At 33.1% G+C, this 18,243-nt stretch overlaps 2 protein-coding genes and 1 long non-coding RNA gene across 3 annotated transcripts; 2 read left to right on the top strand and 1 right to left on the bottom strand.

Annotated features, from left to right (window-relative positions):
* Positions 1–846: 846 nt before the first annotated feature.
* Positions 847–4,123, bottom strand: LOC123904253. Its single transcript, XR_006808245.1, has 2 exons — positions 3,611–4,123; positions 847–2,199 (listed from the first exon to the last, which is right to left on the bottom strand). It is a non-coding gene; the product is annotated as an uncharacterized LOC123904253 (long non-coding RNA).
* Positions 4,124–7,047: 2,924 nt separating this feature from the next.
* Positions 7,048–9,687, top strand: LOC123904177 (cation/H(+) antiporter 15-like). Its single transcript, XM_045953867.1, has 3 exons — positions 7,048–7,224; positions 7,323–8,330; positions 8,437–9,687. The coding sequence occupies exons 1-3, from the start codon at positions 7,048–7,050 to the stop codon at positions 9,685–9,687; spliced, it is 2,436 nt and encodes an 811-aa protein (XP_045809823.1).
* Positions 9,688–11,963: 2,276 nt separating this feature from the next.
* Positions 11,964–14,974, top strand: LOC123904176 (cation/H(+) antiporter 15-like). Its single transcript, XM_045953866.1, has 3 exons — positions 11,964–12,164; positions 12,619–13,623; positions 13,727–14,974. The coding sequence occupies exons 1-3, from the start codon at positions 11,964–11,966 to the stop codon at positions 14,972–14,974; spliced, it is 2,454 nt and encodes an 817-aa protein (XP_045809822.1).
* The last annotated feature ends 3,269 nt before the right edge of the window (positions 14,975–18,243 follow it).

Below are 18,243 nucleotides of genomic sequence, written 5' to 3'. Positions count from 1 at the left end.
CTCAAGTATACGACATTGAGCAATTAGAAGACAAGTATCAAGCTCTTCCAATATTTGTTGTAGGACAGAATCATCAAAGTCTTTCATGCTATATGGTGGATAATTATCTCAAACAAAGAAGAAAGACACCACTAGCACGCAACATTAGTAATCTCAACAAATAAAACAAAAATAGAACAAAAATAAAAAAATAAAAAAAAAACTATAATTTTGTTGCAGAGCAAAAAATTCCAATTAAGCAAAAATAAAAATTCAACAGTGATTTGGCAATCCCCGGCAACGGCGCCAAAAACTTGATGGCGATTTTCGCAAGTGTACGAAATCGTGCAAGTAATATATTTAAAACGGTAAGACCGAGTGTCGAACTCAAGGATCGCGTTATACTGTTGAATTGTGATTTTTACTCGATTGAACAAAAGGTTTCAGTTTGATTGGTTGCAATAGCAATAATAATAATAACAACGAAAATTACTTTGTATTTGATAATAATAAAAATGTCAGGGATGAGTTTCACTAGACTACTATTTTAATGTAGTGACTTGATTATGACTATTGAAGGTATTTATCAAATTATTACCGAATTCCCTAAAGTATTCGTGCCCTAATTCCTTAGTGACAGAGTCGTTAATTCTAAAATAATTCCTAATTCCTTAGTGAATTTAAGATTAGAATTAAGCATGAATGAACAAGAATTCTAAATTGGTTTCAAGGGTTTGCATCTATTCCTAAATTACAAAGGCAAGAATTTCTTATATCAAAGCATTCATAAATTCAACTCCCGTATCACAATATGAATCGTAAATCAATTTAACGGTGATCAATCGATAAAAGCATTAAGCACAGATATAAGAAAAATAATCAATAGAATTCTTCAATAATCATAAATCAAATCATAAAATAAGAATAGTCATCTAGGTTTACTCATCCCTAACAATTGAGAAATTAACTACTCATAATATCAATTAGAGATAATAGAGAATAAAGAATTACACATAAAATTGTAGTTGAATGTGTACAAAGCCAACACAAAGAAACTGTTATTCAAAGGTGAAGCCTCGTCTGCGTGCGTGACTGCTTTTTTCTTTTCTCCGTCTGCGTGATCTTTCTAGGTCAATGAAAAGTTCCTATTTATATGAGGGAACAAAGATCCTTAAGAATTACAACCCGTGCCACTAGAAGCAAGTCCTCCTCCCATTACCTTTTGACACGTCATTTAAATATAGAATAAAGCTGATGATGTCATGCTGAACGTGCGCTGATGTCATGCTCTGAAAGGTGAAAAATCGCACCACTATTGGATCAGCTGGGGACGCGAGAAAAACAGAGAATGAAGCTTCTTTTAGCTTCAAAATATTGGGATTTTTTCTAAGTCTTTTTCTTCTTTGGTCTTTTGTCTTCAAACTCTTTTATGTGTTATTTTCTTCATAAATTCTTCTCCTTGACCATACAATACTCTTAAAAACTAACTAAAATACTATAAAATAATAATTAAAAATACTCAAATGACGGAATGTCATCAACCGCACTCGAACTTAGTCTCACAAAAGAAACAAGTGTAGACAGTGTTTAAACACACATTGCATACAAGGGAATGAAACACAAAACACAATGTCTCACACAAACATTTAGGTGACATATATCTTCCCTTAATTTTCAAAATTAAGAATCAGATCATAACGAGAAAGGATGAATATATCGTAACAATGAAATTCCTGAAACTAATCACACATCTTGCAAGATAGTTAAATAGTGACACTAGGTGCAAGTGTAACTATAACAATCAACACATAATAAAATACAAGCGATAGACAAACACAACTGACACCACGCCCACTCGATCTGACTAGACAGACCTGTTCTGATACCACTTTGTAACGCCCTAAACCCAATATTCAAAAGTTACTCTAATTCAAGAATGCTTTTTAAAATTACGCAGCGGTTATAAATAATAAATAGGCTTGGAGTCAAAATAACTTATGAAAATATTGGTTTAAGGTATTACATTTTTCTTCATATTGCTAATGAAAATAAATTAGCATAAGCATCACTAATAAAAATATTTTTCTTTTCTAACAAGAAACATTTTAAATTAAAAATAAAATGACAGAGTAAATGACTCTAAAAACTCTTCCCCGTGTCACAATCAGAGCAGAGCTTCATCAAGAACTCAAACACACGAGACTCAACAACCTGGAAAACCTGGACTCCCAAGAGTCCAGCACGTAACACATAACACAAAACAGGGTGAGTTTATGCAATAAGCAAAAAAAATAAGAAATATACAACAAGGTATAAACATGATTATATCACGTTAATAATTCATGCAACATTTATACCATTTAATCAACACCTCAATTTACACATCATTAATCAATTAATTAAATCAATCATACAACATTAGTTACTTAGAATATCAGAGATATATTACTAAATATCCAACTCACCACTATACATCATTTAACACTCACCAATTAACACCCACAAATTATCATTTATCATTTAGTACGCAATTATGCAAACATCAACCAACAATTTATCAGTCACACAACATTTCATCTATTGAAATTAAATATGCAATGTCTCCCTAGACACGACCTATATGCATGTGGTACCCATCGTCATAATTTTGGAAAACTTATTCCAAATGTTTTAGATCATCGTCTCTAAAACAACAGTAAACTAGATCATCGTCTCTAGAATACTCATCAATAGACACAACTTATGAATGCATGAATGTGCATATACCAAACATATAGTTTTATCTCTATTATAACATCAACATAATATGGATAACATAATCCAAATATTCTAAATCATCGTCTTTAGAATACATCTACTCATGATAAATCATCATTTATCATCATCAAGAAATTGAACATCATAGTTATATTCATGAACAATCACACCTCGTCATTGTACATAAGCACGAAACACCGTCATTGTTCATACACACGAACACATCACTAATACACCAAAAGAATTCATACACCAATAAAATTCATCATTTAGTATACGAATAAAATTCATCAATAATCCACGTCAATGAAACTTCATCAACAAACTCACAAATAAAGTTTATCAATTAAATACATTAACTAACACATTAATTTAGTTTCATTCATATATTCATCACCATCATCTTTTCAATATAACGAACAAAGCACCAACTCAAACAAATCATCTCACAAAAATTGAGTAGATTCACACCACAATTTACCATGACTATAACCCACTATCATAGTTCCCATAACTCCCAAAACTCACATAAATGGATTCATGTTTAGTTCTCATTAATCCTAACTCAGCCTACTCAAATTAACAACAAAACAACAACCAATTCATGAAATTATCGATCAAAATTCATACTTTCAATCTATTCAAACATAACAACTTCAACAGTTCAAGCATGAATTTTTATCGTACAAATCACTACTAACTAATAACAACAACATGGATTATTAATGAGAAAGCATAAAAACATAATCTCTACTCATGTGTTTTCTCAAAAAACCCTCTCCTAAGGAGAATCATAGAATACTTGGGAAAGAGAAGCTTAGCTACTCCTTTATTCTATAACTCAATCCTACTTAAAAACATAAACTTCCCTTACCTTTGCTTGTAAAGAAAATGGAGGATGGCAATGGTTCTTGAAGCTCCACCTTGTTCTTGCCTTTTTCCCTCTTTTTCTCCCCAACACATCTGGTGCAATCCGAACTCAATTTCTTCCTCCTCAGACCTTGTTTCAACGATCCGAACGGTCAAAAGTTGGCCTCAGATGTTATGAACCTACCCTCAAAATTTGAAGGACATCCAACGGTTAACGAATCGGGAATCGAAGTTTTTGTGAGGCTGCTGTGTTGAAAACGAGATTTGCATTCCTCATCTCTTCTTTCTCTTCAACTTTCACCAAAACCCTTCTTTTAACTTCTCTCTCTACCTCTTTCTCTCATAAATAAGTCCAAAACCTCTAATTATTTATTTTCTCCCATAACTAACTCCTAAATTATAATACTATCTAATTTAATCTCAAACCACAATAATTACACAAGACATAAAAACACACTTAACATGTCAAAATCAATTTAAAATTCATAAACACACAAATACACATAAGTACATAATTAGACATCATTTAATAAATCATATATCCCTAAAGTATTCCTAATTAAAATTCGGGGCGTTACACTCTTCTCCCTTTCTCTCCTTCTTCTCTATTCTAGTTATTCTCTAGAAATAGTTCATAACATTTTTATTATTTGATAATTATTGGTGATAAATTTTTGTTGCATTTGTAACAAAAAAAATTGTCGCATTTTTTAATATTTATTAGTGACAATTTCAATTGTCACTTTTTTTTTTGGTAATATTTATGGTTCATAATAATATAAATTCAAATCAAATTCTCTAAGTCTAAATAATCTAGAACGATATATATATATGATTTGTCCCTCTCTGTAAATCTGTTTTGTATGGGGTTTGTTTCTACGGTTAGCTAACGAAATTTCGGTCGTTTCGACACCAATTTCATAAATTTTGGAGCAGTATTGAGTTCAGGAGACGCATCTTAAGTTTGGGGTCTGATGCAGAATTTTGGGCTACGGGTTTGAAGTGTTGTGGCTGCAATTTCTGTTTTTCAGCAAACTCCGAATATGTCAATGGTACTGCTCAAGCGTCAAATTCAGGTGGGTTTCTTTAGAAGCTTTACCTTTAGATTAGTTAGCCCTTTCCCAAATAAACTATGCATGATAACAATAGATAGATTAGGAAAATAGTACCCGAATTATTAATGTATGACAACGTTAGGAAATTTAGGATTATATATATATATATGTAGATATTTTACCGTTGTATGCTATTAACTTGGATGCTGTGAATTTATTCGGAAATTCATTCTTTTCATTTTTAGTAATGTTGAATTTGTATTTGTCTCTAATTTACTCTGTCAATTATTGTAATGAATGAATATTATTATTTTTAGTATAAAAAAAACCAATATATAAAGGGTTATAAGATTTTGGTGTGGACTTTTTGTTTTTCCTATTTTACCCTTTTTAACAAAATTCAAATACTTTCATACCCCCTCCACTCAAGAATATACATCGTACACTCACGTAAGATAATACCTCTAGGAAGCGGTTTCCTACTTTCCTTCCCTTTATTTCTCCAATTCCCCAACTGATAAGTGGTTTCTTTTATCAAGCACAAGCTTTAAGACATTGTGGCAAGGTTCCGATGCACGTCTCTTAAATTAAAATAAGTGTGTTGTAAAATCACTTTTTTGCATTTTTTGTTGTTGTAATTAATGCCAATATTTCTTTTCAATAAAAAAGTTCATTTTTTTTCTTCTATGGCTTTGTTCTCAATTTGGGAACCCAAAATTTGGACTACTCACTAACTCAAGTTGTTATTAGCTTTTTTAAAATAAAAAATAAATAAATTCAATTCTCATATCATCTCTCTACCTCTTTTGTTTTTTATCTGAATTTTTTAAATTTACAACACTTTGGTTTTTGGTGGTTTACGATGTTATTCTTCCTCCAGTCCTAAATATATGAGAAAATTTACTTTTTAGATTCATTAAGAATCTAGTGTATATTATGGACCAAATACATTAAATTTTCAATAAATCTAAAAAGTAAAATTTCTCTTGTATTTAGGACTGGGGAAGTATCTACTATAAATATTTTAAGTGTATCTTAACCAGTGCCCCGAGACACTGGTTAAGGAACCCAAAAAAAGAAAGTTTTAAATTAAAAAATAACACTTTTTAGACTTGTGAGAAGTTGATTGCACAAACTCCAATATCATATTACTATATTTGTTTCCTTAAATAGTGTTTCAGACACTGTTTAACATTTTCCTTATTTAAATTGATGATGTTTGATTTGAAAACAATGCTTCTACTCTTAAACTAAAATGCTTTCCTTTTTTTTTTTTTTTTTTTTTTTTCTTTTCAAGTTATCTAGTGAGTAGAAATTTCACCTTTAAGGTGGATAAGTGGTATGACTGGGGTTCGAACCCCGACCTCTCGCATATATAACTTACTACCAACTAAGCCAAAATGTTTTCCTTTTAATTAGTTTGGGAGTGTCCAACTGGTTTATAATAATTAAGATAATGTTTGAAATTTTATAGGGATCATAAATCAAATTTTAAAATTTTATAGGGAGTAAATACATATTTGCCCCATATCGTAATTTTTCAAAAAGAAGATTAAAAATTTGTACAATTTAGTAAAGTTAAATTTATATTTGGTTAATTGTTTAGAAATGCTAAAATATATCATATATTAATCCTTGAATAAAAAATGTATTTAGTAATTAATCATAGTATCTTTAGTAAAAAAAATCATATTAACTAATATTCAATAATTTTTTTTAAGTTTTACTCAAAAAATATATTTTTTTTAAGTAAAATTAGATGTGTTTACTTGTTCTCTATCAGGAAAAAAAGATGTGTTTACTTGTGATGTATTGACATCCCAACCAAGAGAATTTGAGTGGCAAGAACAGGCACCAACTAGATTGATATTCCAATGACACACAACACCTCCAAATTAATATTAAATAACTAACTACTATCATATATATAATATATTACTATATTTTACAATATATGAGTTGGCATATATATATAATATGACAATATATCACTATATTTTACATGGAAAAGTAAAAATAACTTTACAGTTGTTTGGATGTGTCATCGTTGCACTCTAGAAATTATTCAACTAAAATAATTGTTGCACGGTAGAATAGGAGGATGTAGTAAAGGAGGGAAATCATAACAAATAACAAGTAAAATGCCACTTCAAATAGATAAATATGGTATTCTTTTTTGACCAAATAGATAAATATGGTCATAATTTGTTTTTTTTTTTAATCCTATATTTGGATTCTTTCTGTCATCATCATCATACATACAAAAACAAATAAAAACAATGCAATATTTAAGCTCAATCATTTACCTTCTTGTAGTCACAAATAAAAGGATCAATAGAAGAGAACATTACAAAAGCATAACACAATTTAAATTCATATATTAACTATGGCATGTTATGAAGTAGATGCGGTTAATCCCAGTCGTATATGGCAAACTGCTAATATTCTATCAACCGAGCTACCTGTTCTTGCCACTCAAGTTGTCTTCGTCGTAACCGTGTATCGATTTTTATTTTTTGTCTATAAACCCTTTCATCAACCTCCTCTCATTTCACAAATCTCTGTAAGTATAAGTTGTTTTGTTTATAGTAATAAAATGGAAATTACATTTCACCATATGCATGTTAATTAGTTAATAATTTGTGGGTGTTCCAAATGTAGGTTGGTTTTGTGCTAAGTCAAATAATACGTCGGATATCTCCTTCAGCTTTCTCATATGTTTATCCTGTAGATGGGGTGCTTAACATTGAAGTTCTAACTCATATTGGTGTGGTATACTACTCATTTCTTAGTGGTTTAGAGATTAACTTGGATACCATATTATATGCTAAAAAGAAAGCTGCAACAATTGCGATTTCCGGGATCATCTTTCCAATGGTGATGGGACCTGCTTTATACACTTTACATAGAAAAGTTTATGGCAATGGCGATGGATCTGAACTTGAAGAAAACAAACTGAATGCTTATGTACTATGGACTTTAGTTCTAACTGTGACAGGTTTTCCGGTTGTAGTTCACTCTCTTTCTGAGCTCAAACTTCTTTATACTGGTCTTGGTAAGGCTGCATTAACAGCAGCTATGATCGGTGACACATATGCTTGGATTTTATTCACATTATTTGTTCCATTTACAGTTAATGGTACAGGGGCAATATACTCGGTGTTAAGCACCATAATATTTGCTTTTATTTGCATCTATGTGGTGCGTCCTATCATTGTAAAGGTCATTGATCGCAATACTGAAAGAGATCAATGGGATGATAACCAACTACTCTTTGTGGTGATGGGAATTTTCCTTTGTGCACACATAACAGATGCTCTTGGCACACATGGTGTTGTTGGGGCTTTTGTGTATGGATTGATTTTACCCCACGGTAAATTTGCTGACATGGTGATGTCAATGACCGATGATTTTGGTGGCACGTTTCTAGCACCGCTCTTCTTTAGTGGCACCGGAATGCGACTAATGGTGGCTACCATTTTCGAACACCCAAATTGGCCTTTTACACTTATGGTTATAATCTTGTTGTGTCTTCTAAAGATTTTAAGCACTTTGTTTGCCACTTTCTTTTTTGGCATGCATGCTCGTGATGGTTTTGCTCTAGGCTTAATTCTTAATACCAAGGGTGCTATTGCACTAATAATGCTCAATATGGCTTGGGATAAATCGGTATTATTAATATACTTAAAAGTTATTATTTACTATATTTTTCGATTACTCTTAATTCGAAGGTATAACAATTTAAACTATGATTTGTTCTAATGTGTCATTGCAGATTCTTTTGGCACCATCCTATGCTGTTTTGGCCTCAGCCGTCATTTTAATGACAATAGTGGTGCCTCCCATCATCAATGCAATATACAAGCCCAGGAAGCGATTTGAGCAAAACAAGCTAAAGACTATACAAAAGCTAAGACTTGATGCAGAGCTCAGGATTCAAGCATGTGTTCATAATACTCGCCACGCTACGGGGATTATCAAACTCATTGAAACTTTCAATGCCACTAGACTTTCACCAATACATGTATTTTCACTTTACCTTGTGGAACTCACAGGACGTGCTGGTGCACTTGTTGCAGCCCATATGGAGAAGCCCAATGGCCAATTTGGAGTTCAAAATCTTACAAGATCCCAAGAAGAGCTAGAAAGCATTGACAATATCTTTAAAGCCTTTGGAGAGGCATATGATGCTATCAGAGTGCAAACATTAAATGTTGTTTCAGCCTATGAAACCATTCACGAGGACATATACAACTCAGCTAAAGAAAAAGGAACAAGCTTGATTATCCTACCATTCCACAAACAAATAAGTTCAGAAGGTGCGCTTGAAACAACCAATATTGCGTATCAAGATATAAACCAGAATGTGATGAAAAGTGCACCTTGCTCTGTGGGAATCTTCGTTGATCGTGATATTGGGCAATTTGATTTGGAAAGGAAATTTCATATTTGTATGATCTTTGTTGGAGGTCCTGACGATCGTGAAGCCTTAGCTATTGCATGGAGGATGGCTGGGCACCCAGGAGTCCGATTATCAGTGGTTCGAATGCTCCTATTTGATGAAGCTGCAGAAGTAGACACCTCAAGTCACAATGAAGCACAAGGCATACTATTAGTTGTAATGGATAGCGAGATGCAAAATGACTTAGATGACGAGTATGTGAATTCCTTTAGACTGACAGCGGTGAATAACAATGATTCCATAACCTATTCAGAGGTTGATGTCCATTCAGGTGAAGATATTCCCACAACCCTCAAAGAGCTAGAGAATTTTGGATGCGATTTATACATAGTTGGACAAGGGAATCGTAGGAGCTCTCAAGCTTTTTCAAGTTTATCAGAATGGTGTGATTGTTCAGAACTTGGAGTTATAGGGGATATGTTGGCTTCAGACAATTTTGGTTCGCGCTCATCTGTGCTAGTTGTGCAACAATATGGATATGGAGGAATGGTTTTGCCAAATCAACACAACCACATGAAAACGAATAACGATGGTTCTGAGTCACTTATCGTGAAGACAGAATAAGAGGAGTGTTTAATGATAATACTAGATTTTTGTTTTGTATTTAGATTTGGTACCCGGAGATATTGATTAGAATTATGCTTCTACTGTTTTAGTTTGGTTGCCTACAATGGTAAACATGACTCCATTTGTATCTAATAACATGAAAAGAAAAATAAGTCTTTCTGTTTTGAAAAGTATATTCTTGTTTATGAGTTGATAAAAATATATATAAATCATTGTCTTACCTTCAATTAAGCGACACAATATGGTATTCAAATATATTGGAGATTACTTTACCTTCAAGAAAATAAGAATCCATGTACTCAGTAGAGAAAGTCTTGGTGAATGCATAGAAACACATTGAAGTGCATCCACTAAATATAAGAAAATTTGGTAAATCTTTAAACAATGGAATAATTGATAATGCAAGATAAATTATTAACATAATTCTTAAATCAATTTCGAAAAACGGTTACTAAGACCACTTCATCTTGTATGTCACCTGTACCATATTTGTGTTAATTTGGTTTGTATCTAATTCAACTTTACTAAATTCATTTTTAAAGTGAGAATTGTCCGTACTTATAAATATATATTATTATCATTTTTTATAATAAAATGTAAGACTCTTAACACTGATTTTCTACTGATTGTTCGGTATTTGAGAGAAATCATGAGTTGCTTTCAATTTATTTTAGCAATTTAAAACAACTTACAACATATATGAATCATTTCACAATATATATTTTTCTAGGTATGTTTAATTTATTTTTTGTTGCTTTCAATAGTTAGTTGGTTCGATGATAATTGACATTAGATTTGGTAGGGAGGATCACGGTTCGATCCCTCGCGACTGCAATCAGGAGAGGGCTGAAATCACTTTCTATATAGAAGCTAAAGAGTTACTCTGCATGTTATAACCATATAGGCTTGTAAGGAATTACCACTTGTTTTAGGTTCTTCTTCCAACTGCTTGGTTGCTTCCTGCAAGTAGCTTAGTACCAATTAAGTAGTTTCTTCCAACTCTTGCCAACAGAAGTGGAAGGAACGAGACACAAGTACAACTTAAAAAAAAAAGGTACCGGTAAATTTACCCTATGCGGGAAAGGATTCCCTCCCGTAGAAATCTAACTGGAGAGAGGGCAGTGCTTATATCCACCATTAAAATCCCATATCTCTTTGTTTTGAACTTTTTATTTTATAATCCCATAGGCAGACCTAGATTGAATATATCGAATTTATATATCAACTACAAATCAACAGACTCGTGAGAATGCAAGTGTATTTTACTAGTTTAATGTTATTGGAGATATGAAATCATTTAATTTTTTTTCTGCCATTGAAGAGATTGCCGGGATGAATTGCGGTCGCTCTCTTTAAACCACGATGTCTTCAGAATAAAACAACTCAAGTACAAATGTATCGGAGTTCTACTGCACTAAAGAATCCCCTCTAAAAATACACCCTCAAATATAACATTAAGGCTCCTCAATTATGACACTTGAACCACTCTAATATGGTACCACTCTTAATATGGTACAAAGGATTTCATCAATAATAGAATTATAAGCTATCACTTTACTTTTCTTAGGTGTATTCTCAAAAAGCCCGTGCATTTAAGATTACTTGATAATTAATCATATTAAGTGGGTGGATTAGTGGTGTTGGCTTGGGTTCTTGGAGTATGCTCCTCTCAAGATCTCAGGTTCGATTGCCCCTGATGCCAAGTGGGCTAAGTCCATACAGAGAAAAAACTCTGACTTTAAGTGGGGTCCTCGCAAGTGAGCGGTGAGATTGGTCCCTTGAATTAGTCGGTCTTAAGGCCAGATACTAAATTTAAAAAAAAAATCATATAAAGTACGTAATATTCATTAAAATAAATGAGTTGGATATAAATCATATATATGACAATTGTATCATGTGTTACGTGTTAATTACATAGAGAAGTAAAATAAAAATCACAGTTTTTTGGAGGTGTCATTGTTGCACTATAGAAACTATTCGACTAAAATAATTGTTACACGGTAGAATAGGATTATCAATATATAGAATATGGAAAGGAAATAATAACTAATAACAAGCTAAAAGCCACCTCAAATAGATACATATGGTTATAATTAGTTTTTTTTTCTCTCTTATATTTGGATTCTTTCAGTCATCATCATACATACAAAAACAAATAAAATCAATACAATATTTAACCTCCATCATTTACAAGGGTCAATAGAAGAGAACATTACAAAAACCTAATATAAAATTGAAATTCAAATATTAGAAGAAAAAGGAGGAATTAAAAAATGGGCAGTGAAGGGTACCATCAAATAGCATGTTATAAAGTGGATGTGCATAATCCAAGTAGAATATGGCAAACTCGAAATATTTTAACAGATGAGCTTTGTGTTCTTGCCATTCAAGTTATCTTTACCGTAGTTTTGTCTCGTTTTCTATTCGTTATGTATAAACCCCTTCATCAACCTCGACTCATTTCACAAATCTCTGTAAGTATTAGATCTTTTGTATAGTAGTAATATCAAAAAACAATTATTTTTTTCCCAAGACAAGAGATTATATTATATAAAATCATAATGCACCACTAGCAGATAATGATAAAATATAAAATACACATATTAGTATATTACATTAAAATGTAGCTTTACAATTACACCCTTATAATAAGAAGAATAATTAATCTTGAACAAGAAGAATAATTAATATTGTATTAAAAAAAAAAAATTTATTTTAGGACAAATTATTTTTACAAATAAGTTGCTCATTGTATGATAGATGCAATAAATATCTACTGTATAAAGAGGCTAAAAAAATTTTGGTGTGGATTTTCTATACCTATTCTGGCCGCTAGTAATAATAAAGTCATCGGTACCACGTATCTATCTGGAACTATCTATGAAAGAAAACATATCGGTGTTATACTAATTCAAAATTAAAATGTAGGTTGGTTTTATACTAATTCAAGCACTTGGGATGTTCCCACCTCTGTTTGGCATTATTTATCCTGCATCTGGGGTGATTAACATCGACGTTCTAACACATACTGGAGTTGTATACTACGCATTCCTTAGTGGTTTGGAGATGAACTTGAATACAATTTTACATGCAAATAAGAAAGCTGCAACGATTGCGATTTCAGGAATCATCTTCCCAATTGTGATAGGACCACCTTTATACGCTATGCATCGAAAAGTTTATGCCAATGGGGATGTATATCCACTTGAAGAAAGTACAGTGAATGCTTATGTAGTATGGACTTTAGTTCTCACTATAACAGGTTTTCCAGTTGTAGTTCACTCACTTTCTGAGCTCAAACTTCTTTATACTGGCCTTGGTAAGGATGCATTAACATCAGCTATGATAAGTGACACATATGGTTGGATTTTATTCACATTATTTGTTCCATTTTCAATTAATGGTAAAAGGGCTATATACTCGGTATTAAGCACCATAATATTTGTTTTCATATGCATCTATGTGGTGCGCCCTTTCGTTGTAAAAGTCATTGATCGCAAGACAGAAAGAGATGAATGGGATGATAGCCAATTACTCTATGTGGTGATGGGGATTTTCGTTTGTGCATACATAACAGATACTCTTGGAACACATGGCGTTGTTGGAGCTTTTGTGTACGGGTTGATTTTACCTCACGGTAAATTTGCTGACATGGTGGCGTCAAAGACTGATGATTTTGGTGGTGCATTTCTAGCGCCGCTATTCTTTAGTGGCAGTGGAATGCGACTCTCAATGAGTACCATTTTCGTCCAGAAGAATTGGCCTTTTACACTTATGGTTATAATCTTGTTGTGTCTTCCAAAGATTTTAGGCACTTTATTTGCCACTTTCTTTTTTGGCACGCCTGCTCGTGACAGTCTTGCTCTAGGATTAATTCTTAATACCAAAGGTGCTATTGCACTCATAATGCTCAATACTGCTTGGGATAAATTGGTATGGATATACTAGAAACATATTATTTAGTCTATTTTTCAATTACTTATGAATCAAAATTATAGCAATTTAAACTATGATTTGTTCTAATATGTCATTGCAGATTATTTCTGGACCAACTTACACTGTTATAACCTCTGGAGTCCTTTTAATGACTATAGTGGTGCCTCCCATCGTCAATGCAATATACAAGCCCAGAAAACGATTTGAGCAAAACAAGCTAAAGACTATGGAGAAGTTAAGATTTGATGCTGAACTTAGGATTCTAGCATGTGTTCACAATACTCGTCAGGCTGCGGGGATTATTAGTCTCATCGAATATTTCAATGCCACTAGACTTTCACCGATACATGTTTTTTCACTTTATCTTGTGGAGCTCACAGGACGTGCTGGTGCACTTGTTGCTGCTCATATGGAGAAGCCCGGTGGCCAACCTGGAGCACAAAATCTTACAAGATCCCAGGTAGAGCTAGAAAGTATTAATAGTATCTTTGGAGCATTTGGAGAAGCATATGATGCTGTCAGAGTGGAAACCTTAAATGTTGTGTCAGCTTATTCAACCATTCACGAGGACATATACAACTCTGCTAATGATAAACGCACAAGCTTGATTATCCTACCATTCCACAAACAAGTAAGTTCAGAAGGTGCACTTGAAACAACTAGTATTGTGTACAAAGATATAAACATGAATGTGATGCAAAGTGCACCTTGCTCTGTGGGAATCTTTGTTGATCGTGATCTTGGGCTATTGTCGAAAACAAAATTTTGTATTTGTATGATCTTTATTGGAGGTCCCGACGATCGTGAAGCTTTAGCTGTTGCATGGAGGATGGCTGGGCACCCAGGAACCAAATTATCAGTGGTTCGAATGCTCTTGTTTGATGAAGCTGCAGAAGTAGACACTTCATGTCACACTGAAGCACAAGGCATACTATCTGTTGTAATGGATAGTGATATGCAAAATGACTTGGATGACGAGTATTTGAATTCCTTTAGACTGACAGCAGTGAGCAACAATGATTCTATGTCTTATTCAGAGGTTGATGTTCATTCAGGTGAAGATATTCCCATAGTCCTCAATGAGCTAGAGAGTTTAGGCTGTGATTTATACATAGTTGGACAAGGGAATCGTAGGAACTCTCAAGTCTTTTCAAATTTATTGGAATGGTGTGATTGTTCAGAACTTGGAGTTATAGGGGATATGTTGGCCTCAGAAAATTTTGGTTCGCGCTCATCTGTGCTAGTTGTGCAACAATATGGGTATGGAGGAATGGTTTTACCAAATCAACACGACCACCTGACAACTAATAACGATGGTGTTGAGGCACTTGTCGTGAAGACAGAATAAAAATAATGTCTGGTGAGCAACTAACCTGCACACCATGAGAAGGCTTGCTTAATTTGTTTATTAAAATTCAAGGAAGTTTTAGACAATACTAGATTTTTGTCTTGTCTTGTTTTGTATTTAGATTTCAGTTTTTGGTATCATCTAACAATTACCGCAATTTTTAATTCCCTTCCCCTTTGTTCCATCACTCTTGGTTTGACATGGTAATGTGTAAATAAATTTCAGTAAGCTACTTGTTATTTGCGGGGCCGGAGCCGAGATTTTGGAGGCCCGGGACAAATAATAAAAATAAATACTTGATAAAAAAACTTTTTTTTTCCAAAAAAAGAACATAATCTGTTTAGAAATTAATTTTTTTTTATAGAGTAGAAATTAATTATTTATTTTCAAAGAAACAATAAAATGTATTTTTTTTAAAAAAATAATAAAGTAGTCGAGTTATTTATAAATTTTAAAGTTTTTTTTTTTTGTGACAGTTATAAAGTTTTTTTTATTTCTTTTTATGCAAAGAGTATTTAATTTATAGAATATAAACAATAATTGTGTAAATTCATTATAAAAATCTTAAATAAAAGAAAATAAAACTGTCCTAGGGGGGAATCGAACTCACAACACAAGCACTATAACTTTTGGGCTAGAGCGCGCACCACCAGGCCAACGAACCTATTGTGATTATTTGTCTCCTAAATAATATATTACCAATATCGTTAATGTTGGGCCTTAAAAAAAAAAGAGGCCCCTAAAAATTTGGGGCCCTAGGCTGGAGGCCTGGTTGCCTTGGCCCAAAACCGGGCCTGGTTATTTGATACCACTGTTACTATGTAGGATTAAACTTGTAATAATTCTTGCTAATTGCTATATACCGCAACCATTTTGTTTCCATTCAAATATATCGGAGATTACTTTACCTTCAAGAAATAGTTTAGTGGTATGAGTTGAGACGCGAAAGAGATATTACCTTAACAATCTGAACGATGAGAAAGGCCACCCAAACATACATAAGGAGTGATATTTCTTTCCAATAAATGCTCTTTAGAAAAGGGACCAGCATGCATAAGTCATAAATTTTAATAGAGGATGAAACAAGAGAAACTATTAGCAGAATTCTAAAATCGATATCGAAAAACTGTTACTATATACATACCACTTCATCTTGTATGTCACCTGTACCATGTTATAATCAGAGAGGCTTATCACCTATTTTTGGTTCCTTTTTCTATGTATCTATGATTTTGAATAATGCTTTTGTTGATGTACCTACAACAAATTACTTATTTTCATGTTAGCAATCAATAAAATTGTAGATAAGACAAGACACATGCGAAGAATTGTCTTAAAATCAGGTTTTAAGTTGTTTGATTCGAATCAAGCAAGTCAGAGGGACTTGATGATTCAAATCAAATGGACAGATCAGAAAAGTCTGTTGATTCGAATCAATTAAACATGTTCAACATGTTCTGTGTTTTGAACTGTCATGATTCGAATAATGACATATTTGATTCAAATCAACGCACGTTTTTTCTACAAATACAAAGTTAAGAAGCGCCAAAACGGTCTTAGGTTGGACAAATAGATAATAACTTCATCTATAATCACTGTAGTTGGCAAGCGTTGACCGTTAGATGAAAATCAAACAGATTGTGTTTAAAGTCCATTTAGTGATGTTTTCCACTATAATAACTTAAGAATGTTTTCTATTTGTAAAGTCAATTTAGTGATGTTTTAAAATCAATTTAGTGAAGGATAAGAATATAATTACCTATGTAATTAACATTCTCATTTTCAATTTTTTATTTTAGAGCATTGCTATATTGTGCAACAATTGTTTAAAGTCCAATGATGTAGTACCTATTAGGTACTTATGATACTTATTAGGTACTACAATTGGAGTACCACCCATTTGAGTACCTATTAATTGCCAAGACCTTTGCCATAGGCCGCCCCATAAAAGCAATACTTTAAAGGTGAGCGTAGAAAATTTTTATGTGTCTATGTGGAGGTGGACCTTACTCTCCTGATTCTTGGTAAAATTTGGCACAATGGTCATTGGTATAAGGTGCAACAACAAAATAAAATGCACAAACAACAATCTTGAATATTATTTAAGGCGTTTGCAGGCTATGACCAACTTAATCGTAAAGCATTGCTCATAATAGAAAAACGGTAAGTTGGGTATATCAATAAAAAATGTGAAAACTAGCTAGAGATGGGACTACCCGTGCTAATAGTGACCTCATTGACTTATCTCCGAATAAACTCCACGCATGAGTTTTTAAAGAAAATGTTATGCAAATGTTGACAATCTTTATTGAGAAATGAGTTTTTGCTATGAAATTTCATAACAACTGTCTTGGCATCAAGCTCAAAATCAACATTTTCTAATTGTAAATCATGTACTACTCATTGAAGAGCAAGCAACGACCTTGAGCTTCACTGACTTCCATGTTGTGAAGATGAGCGATCCACTTGGTAGGACAGAGCTTCCATGGACATCTATGATGCATGTATTTATTCCAACTTTATTAAGGCTTGTGGAAAAAGAGGCGTCAATATTGGACTTATAACAACCCACACTCGGTTTAATCCACCTCAAACCAGTTGGTTGTTGTTGAAGTATGATACTCTTATACCCTTCTTGAGCCTCCTGCCAATCGGTTAAGACCATACGAGCTCTGTCATGAACTACTCTTGGTGTCTCTGAATTCCTTCGCCACTACTTATTGTTACGATGTTGCCACATACTCGAGCAACGATGCAAGCAAATAAAGAGTTGTGCTCTGCTGTCAATACTTGCAAAACCAAAAAAACCAGCGTTGCTACGTCGTTATTGGTTGACGCACACAGTTGAATCTTATTCCATAGACCTGTCATTTGCCAAACTTGCTTGCTAGTATCACAAGAGAAAAAAATATGCATACTGTCGTCTATATTGCCTTCGCACAAACACACAATTACTTAGGCAATTAACACCTTTTAGAGTAAGCAAACTCTAGTTGGGATACAATTCCGGCACAATCTCCAAATAATTTTTAATCTTTAGAGTACTTTAATTTGCCATATTAGATTCCAGTTACCTTAAACTTGAAGGTGAGATGTATCAATTGCATCCTCAACACAATAACAGCAGACACTTTTAACTTAATATTTTCCATTCTTTTCAAACCTCCAAATGCACTTATCTTGTGAGACCGAACCAATAATAAGGGGTTTGAAGAACTTTAGATCCCACTTGAACACCCAAAATATTTGTAATTAAGGGGGCATTCCAT

This window comes from Trifolium pratense, linkage group LG2 (genome assembly GCF_020283565.1).
Source record: "Trifolium pratense cultivar HEN17-A07 linkage group LG2, ARS_RC_1.1, whole genome shotgun sequence".
Taxonomy (NCBI): domain Eukaryota; kingdom Viridiplantae; phylum Streptophyta; class Magnoliopsida; order Fabales; family Fabaceae; genus Trifolium; species Trifolium pratense.
The sequence above is the reverse complement of the archived record's forward strand: the minus strand, read 5'-3'. Positions and strand labels throughout refer to the sequence as shown.

Bases quoted from the DNA above. Each gene is read 5' to 3' on its own strand.
- LOC123904177 (XM_045953867.1), top strand. From the start codon at position 7,048: ATGGCATGTTATGAAGTAGATGCGGTTAATCCCAGTCGTATATGGCAA. The intron at 7,225-7,322 runs GTAAGTATAAGT...TTCCAAATGTAG, and splicing joins CTCTCATTTCACAAATCTCT to GTTGGTTTTGTGCTAAGTCA. The intron at 8,331-8,436 runs GTATTATTAATA...GTGTCATTGCAG, and splicing joins ATATGGCTTGGGATAAATCG to ATTCTTTTGGCACCATCCTA.
- LOC123904176 (XM_045953866.1), top strand. From the start codon at position 11,964: ATGGGCAGTGAAGGGTACCATCAAATAGCATGTTATAAAGTGGATGTG. The intron at 12,165-12,618 runs GTAAGTATTAGA...ATTAAAATGTAG, and splicing joins GACTCATTTCACAAATCTCT to GTTGGTTTTATACTAATTCA. The intron at 13,624-13,726 runs GTATGGATATAC...ATGTCATTGCAG, and splicing joins ATACTGCTTGGGATAAATTG to ATTATTTCTGGACCAACTTA.